This window comes from Filicampus tigris, chromosome 4 (genome assembly GCF_054856515.1).
Source record: "Filicampus tigris isolate MCC_2025a chromosome 4, RoL_Ftig_1.0, whole genome shotgun sequence".
NCBI classification, from domain to species: Eukaryota; Metazoa; Chordata; class Actinopteri; order Syngnathiformes; family Syngnathidae; genus Filicampus; species Filicampus tigris.
This window is the reverse complement of record NC_141220.1, coordinates 28917831-28935968: the sequence shown is the minus strand read 5'-3', so window position 1 is coordinate 28935968 and position 18138 is coordinate 28917831. Positions and strand designations below refer to the sequence as shown.

General features: G+C 41.8%; 2 protein-coding genes across 3 annotated transcripts; both read right to left on the bottom strand.

Annotated features, from left to right (window-relative positions):
• Window positions 1-6727: 6727 nt before the first annotated feature.
• Window positions 6728-10576, bottom strand: LOC147149338 (troponin I, fast skeletal muscle-like). The gene is made up of 7 exons (XM_086027613.1): window positions 10525-10576; window positions 9591-9623; window positions 9450-9486; window positions 8421-8549; window positions 8060-8149; window positions 7820-7993; window positions 6728-6989 (listed from the first exon to the last, which is right to left on the bottom strand). Exons 2-7 carry the CDS (start codon window positions 9596-9598, stop codon window positions 6912-6914), a joined length of 516 nt encoding a protein of 171 aa, XP_085883739.1. The 5' UTR covers window positions 9599-9623; window positions 10525-10576; the 3' UTR covers window positions 6728-6911.
• A 911-nt stretch (window positions 10577-11487) lies between these two features.
• On the bottom strand, window positions 11488-17893 carry LOC147149337 (troponin I, fast skeletal muscle-like). Of its 2 annotated transcripts, XM_086027612.1 has the most exons (8): window positions 17644-17893; window positions 17489-17528; window positions 15382-15414; window positions 14230-14269; window positions 14018-14146; window positions 13680-13769; window positions 13007-13180; window positions 11488-11597 (listed from the first exon to the last, which is right to left on the bottom strand). In XM_086027612.1, exons 3-8 carry the CDS (start codon window positions 15387-15389, stop codon window positions 11520-11522), a joined length of 519 nt encoding a protein of 172 aa, XP_085883738.1. In that variant the 5' UTR covers window positions 15390-15414; window positions 17489-17528; window positions 17644-17893; the 3' UTR covers window positions 11488-11519. The 2 variants fall into 2 exon arrangements, with proteins under 2 accessions (XP_085883738.1, XP_085883737.1); XM_086027611.1 differs by lacking the exons at window positions 17489-17528; window positions 17644-17893 and adding an exon at window positions 15922-16081.
• Window positions 17894-18138: the final 245 nt, after the last annotated feature.

Below are 18138 nucleotides of genomic sequence, written 5' to 3'. Positions count from 1 at the left end.
CACTACAGTGGACAGCTATTTAAATGTTGCTTTCGCCTGTATTAATTAATCTAAATTAAAAAAAATATTTGAACCCTTTCATGCATTCATTATGATTTGGTGTCATTATTTAACATAGAAATATATTTTTTAGATTACTAAAGATATAGGCGAAAGCAACTTTTAAATAGCTGTCCACTGTAGTGACCACTGTGCATAAAAGGGTTGATTTCTGTTTTGTTTCAGTTTTTTGCCGGACACTTCATTAAAAAAAAAAAACTGTTGATGACAGTTTGAGAAGAGATTAGTTCATTCACGTTCAACTGGATTGTTTTTTTCTTTCCCCTCCTAATATTGAAATTAAAAAATCTATTGAGCATTTTAACAATGGTATATATACACTATATATATATATATATATATATATATATATATATATATATATATATATATATATATATATATATATATATATATATATATATATATATATATATATATATATATATATATATATGTGTATATATATATATATATATATGTGTATATATATCACTTTAATTGTAATTAATTGAACAATTATATACTATAACAAAAAAGTGCAAAATGCAAATATAATATCTTTATTCTACTCATATTATCAATTTATTTGCAAGATCTCACTTGACTAATTATTGACTGAGATAAATGAGGGGGGATGATTACCGGGTATCGCCGCAAAAATGTTTTCCTTTGAACAATGATTCAATTTCATTTGTAATAGTATCACAATGAACAACATTTTTAAATGTGGAAGTAAAACTGCCGTTTCACTCATATTTTAGATTTAGATAAATCATAACAAATAGACATAAAAATGAATACGTACATACATTTTTCAATGAAGCCTTTTTTTCCTGAGAGAAAAAAAAAACGTTTTCTGTGAACGCAATATGGAAGCATGCAAGAGAGTTGCGGCGCCATTCTCGCCGTCTCGGGCAAAAGTAGTTTGAGGTGAAGTCACGGCGAGGACGCCTGTCGGTCGTGTCCCGACTCGTAAACGGTGCGTGAGTAAGCGAGCGACCCCCAGACGCTGACGCACCAAAACAAACACACAGGAAAGAAAAAATTTTTTACGAGTAAACAAACGCAAAAAGACAAAAATGCCACCAAAGCAAAGCAACCCTCAAGAGGACACCAACAAAAAAAAAAGACTTTCTTGCAGGTTTGTGTACGGTTCCAAGACAAATGGAGGACAGTGACCATCTGAAACATTTCTTGTCGAGAAAAAAATATCAGCCTGACAACAACATCAACTGCAAGTTATGCAGCAAAAAATGAGGAATGCTAATGACAATAGTGGCTTGGGATTGAGCGCTAGAATCACATAAGGTGGAAAAAAAATTTTATTAAAAAAAGGACATACAGTAGCGGGAAAAAACATCCTAACTTTTAACGATTCATCTTAGGGTGCCTGAGCGCCCACAAAGTGGACTAGAAACTCTTATTTGCAAATTAGGGGTGTTTTTTTTTCAGCTCCAGTTTCATTGAACAAAACGAATTTTGGTGGGCATCTCTATCGAAAGGAGACCCACAAAAACGTCTCAAGAAAGAAGACGGCCACTTGGGTGTGAAGCTGCCATTTCTTATTTCCGGGGATTGCACTGCTGTATGATTACTGAAAACTCTTAGCAAAACAAAAGTTGCCTGTCAAAAGGAGACCCACAAAAAAGTCTCAAAAAATCCTCTGTGGACACTGGACGGGTGTGTGAAGAGTTTGCGTGGCTTTGTGGCACGTATATATCAACTAAAGTTTCCCTTGGCCCAAAAAGAAAAAGTACTTTTCCTCCTCCTCCTTGACCCACGACCCAGCAAGTGTTCCCGCCCGCCCCCCCCCCCAACCCCCCGCACTCATCACCTGGACTCGACTCCTCCGCCTGACAAGAATTTACTCCCTGGAATTCCATGTGAGCGACAACGCCGGGGCCTCTTCTTGGTTTAGAGCTGGACTCTCAAACTCAACTTGCGGACCGTATCAAGTATTCTCCCCAAAATGACAACGAATCCACTCTTAGTTCAGGACAAAAATGGTTCTTGCGAACGTGAAGAAGATTGGTGAACCGGTCGTGTCTCTCATCTACTTTGCAGACTCGTCAGCACCTCGGATTGCTCGCGCACAGCGACCTCCTGCGCGCGTTCAACGTACTGGGCGACCGTCCGCCCACGCGCACCCAAAAACATTCCAGCTCCTGTTTTTCTTGAAATTAGCTGCTCCCGTCCCCAACCTTTTGGAACTGACTGGGATTGGCTGACTGGTAATCTAGCTAGCAAGCTATGCTAGCTCATAAGTGATTACAAAAATACATCAAGAAGTAAATAAAACAGAAAAAAAAAAAAAAAACGCCCCGGGCAAACACATGACAAAAAAAGTGCACTCAAAAAACAGTTGTGTTAAAAATAACACAATTTGGCGTCAAAAATGGACTGATAAACAAATTGGGTCAACTTGACCCTCTTTCTTGCATTGCTTTGTACAAAACAGCCCATTTTTCTGGGTTGTTTTCTCCAAAATCAGCCAAGTCAAATTGACCCAAGGTGTGTATCGGTCCATTTTTGACCCCAAATTGTGTTATTTTTAAGCCAACTGTTTTTAGAGTGTGGCTTTTCATCCATCAGTGACGTTACGTCAGTCCGTCACTGGCGGACGCGCGTTTTCTCACGTTTTCTTTCCACACTGACACACTGACGGACCAACCGACTTCCAATGGATTAACTGGCAAACTTAACTGACGGAATGACCGACAGACCGACCATTGCAATTCAGCTTGTCGCGAAAAATGATGGCTGACGGAGCAGCAAAATGTCGTCAAATGCTCACCTCTGCCAAATACACGTCGGCACACCCGGTGAAGTCCCTCCAGGGTATGCGCCGTCTCCTCTTGTGCGGCCCGCCAAGTCACGTGTCGCTCGTGAAATGCGACCTCCTTCCGAGGGTCCGCCTGTCACCTGAGGAGACACGAAAGCCACTTTAGAACATCGGCGACGTGAGACAGCAGCAAACCTGCTTCCAGGATTGAGAGGAAAGACCAAGTTGCGAAGCCAAAGATCTGAGATGCTTGCGCTGCAATCCTGAAGCTGTGTGGGAAGAGCAGAAGTGCACACGGGACCGGTTCACTCTAAAAACAGTTGAGTTAAAAATAACACCATTTTGGGTCAAAAATGCACCGATCCACAACTTGGGTCAATTTGACCCAACTTTCTTGGTTGTTTTTGCAGAAAACAACCCAAAAAGTGGCTAGTTTTATACAAAACAACCCAAAAATGGACTGTTGCGTACAAAACAATGCAAGAAAGTGGGTCAAATTGACCCAATTTGTGTATCGGTCCATTTTTGACCCCAAATTGTGTTATTTTTAACGCAACTGTTAAGGACTTTCTCAAAAGTTGAGGACACCAAAGCTTTTCAAGAGCATCCACTGCAAGGCGTTCCAGGTTGTTGTTTTCTCTCAGTGACTTCTCTCTTCCATGTTGTGCGCAAGAAACCTTGGGAAGTCTTGACCGGTTCCTGCTTTTGAAGAACCAACCAGTGGAGCTCAACCTCACTCAGCAGGATGAGTCCCCATCACGGGCAAGTTCTGGCGGTTCTTGTCCATGGTGGCGTAGAACCTCTCTTGAAGCCTTCAAAGTGTGTGGAACATCCACCACCATCCACCACCATGTAGCTCGCGATCACTTCAAACTTTGAAGTGGAGTCGGCGGAGCAAAAGACGCTCAACCTGCATGGCACACATCAACTGCAGAGCAAAACCGCCCTCTGCTGGCCAAACACGGCAAGTACCTGCAAAGGAGCCTCAAAGTCCACTTGTGTCCTCCTACAGGTGGCGCGTCAACACCAAACTCACGACTTGCCAAGTTATTGGAAACTCGTTCGCTGCACACGAGCGTTTATCTTCGAGAAGCTTCACATCATCAAGTGCCAGCGAGGTCCTCTCGCTCCCCTGCCAGCCCACCTGCCCTTTGAACCGGTGTTGTGAAATTCCTTCCTACCCGCCGAGACGTACGACAACCCACCGAGGCCTAGTGCGCTTGCGCACGCATGCCCACAACGCCAAGAAGTGTTTTCGTGGGAATTTTTCAACTTTTTATCCTACCTGTGGCACGCTCGGTTAAAAGTGGTGATTACTACTATGTTCGTTTTGATTGAGTCTTGTTGGATTTTGCCTCAAAAATACTTTGGGCGTTTAGTTTTGGCAGAACAATTTGGCAGATCCTACGAGACAGGACCGCACGTATTTAAACTTAAACCTTTCCGAATGTTTTTGAACCACCCAGGGGCGTGTCCACAGTTGAGTCCATCAGGGAGAACAGTCTAGAAGCCGTCAGCTGACCCTTGAAATCCAAACTTGTCAAGGAAAATGATTTCTTTCTGGGTCACTCTTGGAAAATTCCGCCCCTGAAGACCGTTTCATTGAGAAGCCTGAAATTTGGTAGGCACAAAACAAAAGTATCAAGAAGCCATGCTTGCAAAGGCCTTTTGGGCAAATTTCAGGACGCGTACTTTGGCTTCTGAGTAATCGCAACTCAGCATATAAATTTGATTAATTCCGCTCCTGAAGAAAGTTGCACATAATATTTCTGTTTTTAAAGCGGAAGTCAACGTAAACATATTTTTGTCAAGAATATGTTCTATGCAAGTCCACTAGTTGAAACAGGGCATTCTGATAAATATTGCGTTTGTGGAATAAGAGTTAATCCACTCACTTTTAGCCATCTCTGGGGGCGGCCATTTTGTCCTCTGTCAACTGAAAATGACATCACAACTGCTCGGGGCTCAGGTAACGCCCAATCACGGCTCAGCTTCAGAAAACAGGTCAGCCGTGATTTGTCGTTATGAGCAGTTGTGATGTCATTTTCAGTCGACAGAAGTGACAAAATGGCCGCCCCCAGAGATGGATAAAACGGGTGGATTAACTCTTATTCCGGGGGGGGTCTTGCCATTTTGGTTTAAAGATGCCATTTTACTGCCATTTTCTGGGAGTCCTTCAAAAGCAAATTCCTCATGCAGATGTTGTCTACCTGGCCCAGATTCTTTGATTAAAAACAAGAAAACATCTCCCGTCAAAAAATTCCGCGACCGCGGAGGTCTGGAACGTTCCATTCCGAGGTTCAAGTTGTACTTGAACACGATTGGCTGACTGGAGCACCATGTCTGGGTTCTGTGGTGGTTCTTCTGGTGTGTAAAAGTTCTGTGTGGAGGCTCAAAGTGCTGATGGAGGCTGAAAGTCCAAATATAACCCGGAGGTGTCTCCTCACGCCCTCCAAGCACCATTTCGGCCTCCACCAGAGGGCCGACGAGAAGGTTAAAGTTAGATTGTGGAGGAAACCTTAGAACCTTGGACCCCTGGCACAACAGTACCATGAAAGGAGTGACAAGCTAAGAACATTTTATTCATATAGGCCGTTTCACAAAGAGCTTCACATAGTCGTACGTACAAGCACACTGGGATGTATAAAATGGAGAATCACAACATTTTTCAGTTTGTAAAAGAAAACACAAATTACCCCCCCCCAAAAAAACAATCAACAATTACTAAATGCAGTCTTGCAAATCGTCTTTCTCAACCGTTGTGGTTTTAACGTGACATTGTGTGTTTTTTTTCTTTTTCATGGTCTTGCTCTTGTTGTTGTTTCAGAGGCCGCACTTCACACTACTGCCAACAGGGGCAGCACGGGGAATTTTGGGGTATTTTTAACATGACATCCGAGCTCGATGACGTATCAATGCGGTGATTGTAAGTGGATCTTCAACCAAGGTTTGACCCTTCAGATTGGGGTCCCAAACATACCTCCTCCAAAAACTTCCTCAGACACGCTCCTTGAGAAGTTTTTTTTTTTTTTTTTAAATAGGGCCCTGGACAGAAAATTGATTGGATATGTTCTAGTCTCACCATTCGACACCAAATTGGGCAGATGACTCAAGAAATAGAAAACGTACAAAAAAAAAAAGAACCATGCCCAATATTGAACAGGATGTGGGGCATTTTTCTTTGAAGCAGCTATTTTGGATGAGTTAGCCGCCGACACCAGTCTACCACATGAAATTGGGCATATCTCGAATCACAAGACAGAATAAGACCAAAAAGGGTCTCAAGGAACCTCGCCCAATATTGAAAATGTCGGACATTTTGTTTGGAAGGTTTTGGGGACTCCCCATTGAAGAAGGTTTGCGAGGGACCATTCCTGACAACAACAAAAAACTGAAACTCCAGTTTCATCAATCAGCACCAAATTGGGTGAACGTGTCCATCATAACGAAACACAACAAAAAGTCTCAAGCCCCAAATTGGAGAGGAGGTCGGCCATTTTGCTTTGAAGCAGCCATTTTCAGGCAGCACATTACACACACTACAATATATACGTAGTCCGGCCCAAAATTATATCTAGCCCAGGTGTACGAATCATTTTGGGCTGGGCTATATGTATATATGCACACTAATGACCCGATATCACAACATGAAAGCAGCAAAATGTTAATATCAAAATAGACTGTAGAAGAATATCTTCATTGTAGTTTGAATTGAGTCAAGTGGCATTTTATATCTTATATTCGATTTGTTTTCATGACATTTGTGTTGAGTGACGATAACTGAAATGATTGCCGTTGGTGTCCGACAGAGGCCTGTGCTAGGAAAATGTTAATATAAAAATTATTGTTATGAAAAAATATGAGTATTGTTGTTAATATGTGAAGGAAAGACATGAATAGAAATGAACCCAAGACTGAAAACTTTATTGAGCACTTTGTGTGAGAACGTGAAGACTTGCTCTCATCTGGAAAGAAACCAAAACAAAACAAACAAAAAAGATAAGAGAGGAGCTCCCGTCAGAGGCGCCAACGTGCCACAACGACACGCTTGAAGTTCATAAAAAGCCCAAGGAAGCCGAAAATCCGCTTAGGAAGTCTCAAACATCTTCTTCCTGTCGGCTTTGTCTTCAATGTTCTTACGCCAGTCGCCCACCGCCTCTGTCGGCTGAGCACACACAAACACGTGCCAATATTTAGACGGACCCAAAGTTATTTTAACTGGATGGATGGATGCATGTACGATGATGCATGGGGGGGGGGGGGGGGGGGGGGGTGTAAGGTTGGATGAAGATACTTGGATGGACAGATGAGAGAGGATGGGTTGGATGGAGCAATGTCTTCACGAATTAATGTTTGCGGATGAAATGGACGAATGGATGGACTGACGGATTAATGGTTGGATATGTGGATGGATGATGCATAGATGTGGTGGGTGATGGACGGGTGGATATGATGTTGGAGTGTGTCGGAATGAATTATAGTGGATGATGGAAAGATGCTGGATGCACAGATTCATGGAAAGATTTGCGGAAGGATGACGATGCACAGATGGATGGATGGATGGATGGGCTGTCTTCATGAATGAATGTTAGTGGATGAAATGGATGGATGGACAGACAGATTAATGGTTGGATATGTGGACGGATGGTGATGCATAGATGGATGGATAATAAACGGGTGGATGATGAACCGATGAATGGCTTGGATGACTCCATGAACGAATGATGGTGATGATGAACGGACGGACGGGTGGATGGAATCAATCTGTCCATCTGGGTGATGGATGGTTTGATGGTGACACGGTTAGCTCAATGGACGGTTGGACGAGCGGGTTGCATTAATTGACAAGTGCTCGGTTGTTTGGACGCTTTTGTTTACTTGCTCGGAACGACCGTCTTTGTCAAAAGTGAGATGTTTTTTTTTTTCTGTCTGTGGGTCGGTCGGTCTTGAGAACGCCAAGAAGGCAAAGGCGAGTGTCTGGCGTGCGTTTCTGACCTCCTCCTTGACTTCCTTCTTGACCTGCTTGAGGTTGGCCCTGAGCTCCATGTTGACGGTGTGCTTGGAGCCCAGGAGCGCTTTCAGCATGGCGTCGGCCGACATGCGCACCTTCTTCAGGGCCGGCTTCTTCACGCCTCGCAGCTCCACCACCTTTATGTTCAGGTCCTCGATCTAGTCAAGGCGCACGGCGGGGTCACGCTCCTTCTGGCTCTCCTGGCGGAGCGCTTGACGCCTTACCTCCTTGTTGGTCTTGGTCACTTTGGCCTCGGCATCGTAGCGCTCTTCGTCCAGCTTGTCGATGGCGGCGTGGAGTTTCCGGCACATCTCCTGAACGCGACAAACAGCAAGCAAGCTAGCTTAGCTTAGCTTATGCTTATTTTAGCTTATCTTAGCTTATTTTAGCTTCGCTTGGCTTCTCTTAGCTTAGCTTCGCTTCCAACATTGTTTTGCTTTGGGGACATTGACCCCAAAAAGGGGGACTAATGTGACCCACAGCCGAGAACGGCTCAACTAACTGCTAGCATTATTGCTCGGCGACAATGCTAAGCCAGGCTAACAACTGGCCATTTCCCAGACTTGCTTAGTGGCGAATGCTCACCATGAGCGTGGCCTGGTCGCCGCTCAAGCTGGGGGCGGGGCAATGTTCGGCCATGTGCGCTTCCTTCTGCTCCACCAAGACTTTCTTCTCATCTTCTAGCCAGCTGAAAGCGATGTGCAGGATCAGACTCTGCACCGCAACAGCAACAACAACACGCATTCAGTCGACATGAAGATGCAAGCTTTTCTTTTCTTTGATTTGAGTTATGTCATCAGTGATTCGTTATATATTCATTAACTGCCGACCCTCTTTTAACCTAACCTTAATAAAAAAAATATATATAAATTCCTGGGTTTTGAATGGCTGGGCTGTGAAAAGACTAAGAAATTCGTCAATGGCAGTGAATGTGATAATATGTCATTGTGAACAGCCTCAATGTGTGTTTTTATCTGCCGCTGCGTTTTGATGCCACTTTACTGTTCAAAAAATTCATCATTGTAACCAAGTTTGCGATTATTTATTGCTGTTTACAATCAAAAGGCTCCTTTGAAATGAATTTATATCAGTATTTGGATTGAACGAATGCCATTATCGGATAGATGTTGGCATACATTACAAAGAAAAACAATATTTTTTTCTTTTATATCACCAAACGCTATGTTGATATTATCGCACACATTATTCTAGATGTCATTAAATATGAACGCATATTTAACTTGCTTTGATTATCTACAGATCATGCCTGGAAATAACAATTATTAGGATGGAATAATAGATTGCTGCTAACTTCTCAAAATGAATTAATAAAAACACTGAAGAAAATGAAAGTGTGTTCAATCTAACTGTGTTACTGTAAGGTGACGAAATAAAGTAAATGAAAAATACGTTTATTTTATTACCTTCAGAAGAGTTTGTGAAGTTATAAATAAAACAAGAATCTGGATTTTAAGTTGTTTTGCTGTCATTTATGTTATGTTGTTATTTTACCCAACAAATAATCAGACGAAAAATATTAAAAGATGTATTGTTATAATCTGGAAAAATGAAAACAATGAAGTAAAAAAAAAAAAAAAAAAAAAATGGTGTCACCTTGAGGTGATGCCTGCGGCTCGACGTCATCTTTTTACTGCCAAAAGAGAAATATTCAAGAATCAATGCAGCATATTTATATGTACTGCTCACACGATGTCGAATTCAGGTGACAGCCGTCGTCATGACGACGTGACTCACTCTGACATGTTGCCGCGCGGTGCGTCTCAGCAGCTGCGCACAAAAAAAGAAAAGACCCCAAAAGTGACAAGCATGAAACATGACGCAGGTCATCGCCATGTTGCGCTGACTGGTGGACGGCAACAATTTCGGGGACGTAACGCGAGCCCCGCGCGCACTAAACTGGGACGGGACGCTCGCGATCGGGTGACCCATCTGGACACGCATCTGACCCATCCCAAAATATTCCAAAGATGACAAATTGCAATGCACAAGGCTAGTTCGTTCACTTTTGCTAATTGTGTCTCTGGTTAGGACCACAAAGCAGCTTCATGTGCACCTCCGAAGGACCTGAGATATTTTGGGCCATCATATCGGAAGCAATTAACACATGGCAGTCCTTCCCCGGAGATTAAGAATCATCGGGATCAAATGTGTGCAAATCCTTCTGGACTTGCTCTTTATAAAGCCCAAAAGTATTGAATTCAGTCCGAAAAAAAGTGTCATCTTGAAGCGCGGGTGCATCAGGATTGTGCCGTTGTCCAAAAAATTGCTCATCTCCGTCATGTGAGGCGCTAGGAAAAAAAAGGAAACTCACAAAATGGGTTGATTCATTCATCTTTGGAGAGCCTCTTTGAAAACGGGGACAAGCCAAATGGCAGCAACAACAAAAACTACCCGCCCCCCACCCCAACAAAAAAAAACAAACAACCCCAGAATATTTATTTATGAGACAATATCAATATACTTGAGGTTCAGTTTACGCAGCAAACCTGCCTCATTTCTGTGGCGACGGGCCCGCAAATGAGGCAATAAAAGGCGCCAAAGCTTCTTCGGCACACTGAGCCTGATCAGGAAAGACTAAATCAATCAGTCAATCAATAATAGTAACAGAAAAGATGGGACACGTTTGCTGACTAACATTGAGGGTGATGGTTAGTTGCATGGAACTCACCTGAGTGGCCGGGGAGAAGGAGGAAGAGGAGCAGGAAGTGGAGCCGCTGCCAAGTCCGCGGCGGGGCGGCGCCGCCTTCGATATTTATACCGAAGAAGGAAGGGGGCGTGGCCACAGTGCTGGCCGTCCTGGTTAAGGAATCGCGCATTCCCGGGAAGGCCAATGGGCCCGCCGGCTCCTGAAATATACACTCAGGCACCCCCAACCGCTGTGCAGCTCAGATGACGCCTCCCTCAACGGTTTTGGGTTTTTTTTCAATTTCAATTTCACTTTGCAGTTGAATGATTATTAGAACTATTTGCAATATTTTAAGTAAAACTAAATGGCGGCATTGTTTTATTTTTACTGACTGCATTTGTTTGTATCCACTGTAATTATTGTGATTTTTTTTGTCGATTCATTTGACTTTTATTACTAAATGACTGATTAATGTCGATGATTATTTTAATTTACATTTCGAAATATTGCATTTGATGACTAATTATTGTCATTACTTTATTTAATTTGCAAGTATTCTAATTGTTGTAGTTTTTGCCCCGTCTCATCAGTTTCAAGAGCGAAAATTAACTTTTAGCTAGCAAACTAAAATATTTTTTTAAATATCATTTGTCATATAGATTAACTATTTTTTTTTTTAATTTCGAGTGATTCTTGCAATTTTATTTAGTGCCTGTTTTGAACTGACTACTATTTACACTATTTTAATTTGAAATCATTTTTATTACTGATTATTATTGTTTTTATTCTCATACTTATTATTTTGAACATTTGTTCAAATTATCGCCATTATTATTTTGTATGTTTTATTTCACATTGAAATGGTAATTACAGTAGTATTTTTTCCATCATTTATTTTGAAAATTGGATGCAAACGTTCATATATTTTCCTCTGAATGAATGGATACGTTTTTGTTTGACATTGTGCGTGTCCAGTATGAACAATGTTAGGCGCAGGCGTGGTAATAAAAGTGGTAAATGTTTATTGTATTTCAGTTTTAGGAGGTCTCAAACATCTTCTTCCTGTCAGCCTTGTCCTCGATGTTCTTGCGCCAGTCGCCGACCGCCTCTGTGGGCTGAAGCGGACAACAGCACAACGCACGTGTTAGCGTTAGCAGGCTAACATTAGTTTACTTGCAAATTCCAACCAGGAGGGGGCAGGGGGCTCTTCGTTCTTGGACAATTGAGTCTCGTCTGCTGTCACATGACCTGCTACACGCGTGTTACAGACTCCGCCTCCCGTCCATGTCAATAGCCTCACCTGCAGTCTATAAGGACTGCTTCACAAAGTGACTCTTCTCCTATTTTCAATGTCATTGAGACGCATTGAAAGTGTACTCAACTGTATTGCAATGGACTCAAACAGAACCTCAATCGATTCGAAACAGAACTGAAGTGAAGTGAAGTGCCTAGAAATCAAACCGAACCAATCCTGAACTGAGCTTAACTCTATTGAATGGAGCCACGAAGAAAAGTGAATCTGAACTGATTCAAATCGAACTGAACCAATTGAGCAGTGAATCAAATGGAACCACACTGAGCCAATTTGATTCAGATTTGAATTGAAGTGAATCACATTTAATCAAAGTGACTCAAGCCACACCAAAACACAATTGAGTTCTAAGAGAACTGAATTGAATTGTGTTGAACCAATTTTGGACCAATTCTCAAATGAAATGTATTGAGCCAAACTGAATGCAATCATGAACTGAATGAAACAACTCTGTTGAATCCGAGCGGCGCATTCAAATCAAATCAAAATCAACTGCGCAAATTCTGAATCAAATTGAACCACTCGGGGCTGAATTGAATTGACGCTGAAGTGAAGTGAATTTTAATCTCATAAAACTGATCTAGATTGAGTTGAACCAATTTTGGACCGAATTGAATCAAACTGAATCAAACATTTCAGAACGGATTTGAAATCAAACTCAACTCAAAATCAAACTGAATGGAATGTCAGAACTGATTCTGAATTTATTAGAATGAATTCAGATCAACAAGAGTCAAAGTGATTGAATCAAAGAGAATCAACGCAATTCCTGATTGATCTGAATTTAAACTGAAATCAATTCTGATCTGAAATTTGAATTCAAATTGAATCGAATCGAACTGCGCCAAAGCACTTTCAAGTTCTTTTAAGTAAATTGCCGATGAGGGACCAAGTCCCAACTGAACTGAATTGAATCCGACGCCACAGAAGCAATTCTGAATCGAGTCGAAGGAAACCAAAGCAATCGATTGAATAGTCGTGGAACCGGTTCCCAATTGATTCAAAATGAAAAGAGAGCAAACCGAATCGCGTCAGTAAAGCGAACGGGACCAACATTGCTCCCAAATGAACCAAATCGATTCAAACCAAACGGAAGCAAACGAAACGAGTGAAAACAAAATGGAAACTCAGGCCAGCGGATGGCCACGATCGATAACGCGAAAGAAAGAAACCGTGGCGTAGTGAAAAGTTGTGCTTGTGTTGTTGACTGACCTCCTCCTTGATCTCCTTCTTGACCTGCTTGAGGTTGGACCTGAGGTCGATGGTGGTCTTGTGCTTGCCGCCCAGGAGCGCCTGCAACATGGCGTCGGCCGACATGCGCACCTTCTTGAGCGCCGGCTTCTTGACGCCCGCCAGCTCCACCACCTTCAGCTTCAGGTCCTGAATCTGAGCCCAACGTCACATTTGCACATCTTGACCGTCACCGAGCCGCGCTTTGACGACGACACTGCTGCCTTGACTTACGAGGAACTGGTTTTTCGACTTACAAGGCCAGGCTTAAGCGATTTGTCTTTTTTTTTTTTTTTTTGCTTCACGTTGCGAGACAACATTTTTGTTGCGCCTAAACTTCAGGGTGAAGTGGACAAAAAAAAGCATGGAGCGATTTAAGCACTGCGATGCCCTGGTATGTGGGCAAGGCGAGCCGCAGGTCGCCAAAGAACTTTCAGTCATTTATCGAATGAGCCAAACAGTGGAACAAACAATCACAAAATGAAAACACTTGCAAGGAGCATGGTGAAGATGCTTGCGCTGAACTTCCACCGTGGTTGGCAAAAATGGATTTGAGCAATTGGATCGGGTTACAATCTCGGTCACGGAAAGGCATTCAACTCGCGTGTCAAGGTCACAGCAAATTTGGGATGTTTTTTCAAACGACGACGGTTACCTCAATGTCGAACTTTTGCACTTTGGCTTCCACATCGTAGTGAGCGTCGTCGATCTTGTCGATGGTCGACTGAAGCTTCTTGCAGATTTCCTATTGGGAAACAATGCAAAAACGGGCTAACATGAGCGCTAACAAAATAAGCGCATGTGGAACTTTCACATCTGCTAACACCAGCAGGCTAAAGAACATGCTACTAACATTGTTTTGCAGGTTTGTTATCAAGAGAAGGCTAAAGAAAATGCTAATACTCAGTTTATCAGATTCGTTGTTTAATGGAATAAAAAGAATTTTCACAGCAATCTGATTGGTCAGCAGCAAAGAGGCGGGGCTTATCTCACCACCAGGCTGGCCATGTCTCCGCTGAGGTTGGGTTTGGGGCAGGTTTCGGCCATGTAGACCTCCTTGGCCACCTCCAGGTCTTTCTTCTCCTGCTCGATCCAGTTGGCAGCGATCTGAAGCATCAAACTCTGCGGGCCGATGAAATTCATCGCCCTCGTTAACACCGTTAGCATTGTTCGCATCGTTCGCATCGTTCTCCTTCTAGTCTCACCTTCAGATGATGTCGGCGACTGGACGTTAGCTTCTTTGCCCTGTGACAGCAAGTTGTCATGAGCTCAAATTGGTTGAATGCTAACGGTTAGCATAGCACCACTGTACGGTAAAAAGTACATTGCTCTCATTTTCTTCACTTTCATTTTTTATTTGTAATCGGTAAAAAACAAAAGGGTGATTTTAAAATAATTAGATACGTGCAGCAAATAGTTTAGCTTTCAGCATAACTAAAAAATAAACTCACTTAGATTATTCATAACATGCTGTAGCTATAAAAATGATTTAAAAATTTTTAATGACCCATTACAACAAGTTCAAAGGTTTCATATATTTTTTTTAATGACCAAAAAACACACATATATATATATATATATATATACCTTAACTAACATCAAACATTTCATGCTTGGCAACTTCTCAACTGCGTCAGCAGCATAGCAGCCGCGGCTAACGTTGGCTTGTGTACAGTTCACGTTGTCCGTTCGACTGCGTGCACGTTGGTGAGAGGGCGTGGCTTTGGTCAGCGATGTGGGGGCGGCGGAGTGACATGAGGCTACATTCAAATATCGTTAGCAGATTGAAAAGCGCAAGGCTGCACCTTTATGAAAAAGCCCTCGAGAAAATTCAAATGGTCATCATAAGTTATGAAAAATCTTATTTAAAAAGTGGTTTAAAACCAACCTTAGAGAGTTATTTTAAAAGTTATTTAAAAATAAATACTTTTTAATGAGTTATTTTAAGAAAGTCATAAAAGTGTTTGTTATAAGTTACAATTTTTTTATTTTTTTTTATTAATCAGAAAATTCAGAAAGTTGTATAAAAATATTTCCCAAAAGTGGCACAAAATTTTGTTTGAAGTGAATAAAAAAAAAAGTAAAAATGTATTCACGCAAAAGTTCACTGTAATTTTCTAAAAAAAATAATAATAATAAAAAAAGTTTAAACCAAAACATAAAAAATGACGCATGATTCCTTGGGAAAAAAATAATTTTTGGTTTTACCCGTATAGTTTTGGATTTTTTTTTAGACATTTTATAGTTTATGTAGTGATCAAAACTTTTTAAAAATGATTTCTAAAATCATTTGAAATATATAAAATGATAGTTAAAAAAAACATTCAACAATAAAGCGTAGAGGAAATGCGACTCACTCAGACATGTTGACTGCTCTTGTTGTTCAGCGTCTGTTGAAGAAAAAACAAACGTCGGCAGTCAAATTGGCTGCTTGGAGAAAGGGAAGCCCCGCCCACTTTCACACCACCTGCACCTGCGACCTCAAAACAGCTCATTCGGGTTGAAGTGCGCCCCCCCCCCCAGCTCCACCCACCCACCGTGAAAGGCCACCGAGACAGCCGGACGACATGGCGGCGGCGAACATGCGCGCCATGGCCGTTAACACCAACAAACATACACGCACACACATCACTAGTCAACTTGGGCAGTGGAAAAGGTCATTTTCACACACGCGCGCACACACACACACAAGCACAAAAAAAAGCCACGTACAAAGGCACACTCACGTACACACATTTGCTCACTTGATTGAAAGGACAAATAGTTCAATTTAAAGTTTCAAACAAAACTAAACAACAAATGAATGAATAAAGGAAAACGATTGTCATCTTTTGGTGCTCGCTAGCATCAAAAGATGAAATTGTTGGGTTTGGAAATGAAAAAATACAAATCCTGACCTGTGAGCGTGGCACCTGCTCCCTGGCCGGCGTAGCGAGTGAAGATGATGAAGAGGAGGAGGAAACAGGAAGTAGGCGGTGGAGAGCGCGATTAAAAAAGAAGCGTTTATAGAGCACAGTCAGCAATCACGCCAACGCTACCAATGGTCGCGCCACCGTTGGGTGGGCGGGGCCAGCAACACACCACGGCTACGTTGGTAATCTTTCCCTCATGCCCAAGTCCCCAGTAGAGCAATCTTTATATGGTGAACCCAGATAGTTCCTAAGGTGTCCACCAAAAATCTGTTTGCGGTGATTAGCCAGTAGGGAACGAGTGAACCGTGTTTGAAGTCATTCCTCACTGCCCAATTACCAGCGACGCGTTTTTATACAGTGGTGCCTTGAGATACAAGTTGACACAACTCAAAACACTTGTATCTCAAATCATCGGTCCCCATTGAAATGAATGGAAAGGCCATTCATCTGTTCCAGCCACCCGCCAAAAAAAAAAAAAAAAAAATCTTTTCTTAGGTGTAGCATCGGTATCGAACTTATCGGTATGCAGGAATCGGTGCTGACTCGAATTGAGTTGCAAAGTTGCCGTTGAAAACAAACGCCAAATCAGAATTTTCAAATTCCAGTTCCAACCAGGGGCGGAGCCAGAAGGTGGCTAATGGGTGGCCCTGGAAAAGTCAGGGTGGGCCTCAATATTTCTCTCACTGAGCACAATCCTCCTATCCCGACACATTGTATATTCAAATAAAATAACAAACAGAATAATTTGAAGTTCACATCTTCCTTAGACAACCACAATTATGCCATTCTTAATATTTAATAAAAATGAAAAAAAACACAACAAAACAGAAATTCAAAAATAATTTCATTATAATTTATCAAGAATTTAAAAGTATAGATTTTTTTCATGAATCTCACTGGGTGGGCAGTCTGTCAATCCATGGCTCCGCCCCTGGTCCAAACGTGTCATTGCATATTGTCGTATGATGGGACGGTGCTCAAGTCTCCGTACGTGTGACGTAGCTACGTGGGGAACGCGCGAGAGCTTTGCACACGCTACGTTTCAGCGGACGCTCGGAAGTGGTTGCGTGTGTACTGAGCTTTCAATTCAAATTGGTCGACGGAACCGCTAACGGAAGCCCGCTAGCGAATGATAAACGGTCCGACCTATAGCCGATATGTTCCGGCTTAACAAAAAGGCGGATAGACGGACAGCGGAAGGATACCCCGGCTTATTTTTTTACTCGTGCTGCTATTTTGTCTCTCAGTATTTCACCACACTTTCGTCGGCGCATTGAGATGATGTCACTCATACGACACCTGAACTATAGGCACTTATATTTGTTCTGGAATAAAAATTTTTTTTCATATCATTCAAGATATTTAAATAAGGCATCATCAACTCTAGTATAGACCAATATTAGCATTAGCATGCGACAGAAGTTAGCAGCTATAAAAAGTGTCAAGTCACGCGGGAAAAAAAAACTTTAGAAAATTACTTCAATCCATCAAGTTGACAAAAATAAGATCTCAAGATTAAATTTATGTTTGATGAATACAAATGATTACCTACCTTTTTTCTTAAATCATGTTTTTCCTCTGCTTCACAGCAACTGGAATTACAAACACATTACGTTCAACTCAACGACATTTACACACACACACACACACACACACACACACAAAATTGAATTTGTTTAACAAAACAAGATAAAAAAAAAGACTTACCTTGAAAAGTCTCCATAAGAACTGATGAACGCCAAACTTTTACTGTCACGTTATGGGTAATTTATACCACTTATATCACTTTTAATTAATTCTGGTGCCTAGTGTTCGTTAATTTATTCAATGATTCATAATTGAAGCTTGAGAAATCAACGGAACATTTGCTTGGTAACACTTGACGTCATGACTAGAAGCAGGAAGCGCTCTAGCGACATCGTGTGGTTAAACATGATAACCGCACCCAATTAAAAATATGTTTTCTCTTTTTTTGAGAGTTTTGTATATTGTATAGTCTGAATAAAGGTTGATAAAAAAAGTTAATGAGCGGCAAATGCAGCAAGTTCACTCACGTTTTTTTCTCTGCACTCAATTACACATTGGACGTCACGCCACGTTCATGACGACATCGCACGTGTTCTACGATAAGAACACACAAAAGATTCACTGGGCACAAGACGAGGTGCACCTTGTCATGACAAAAATTCAAAATCCAATACA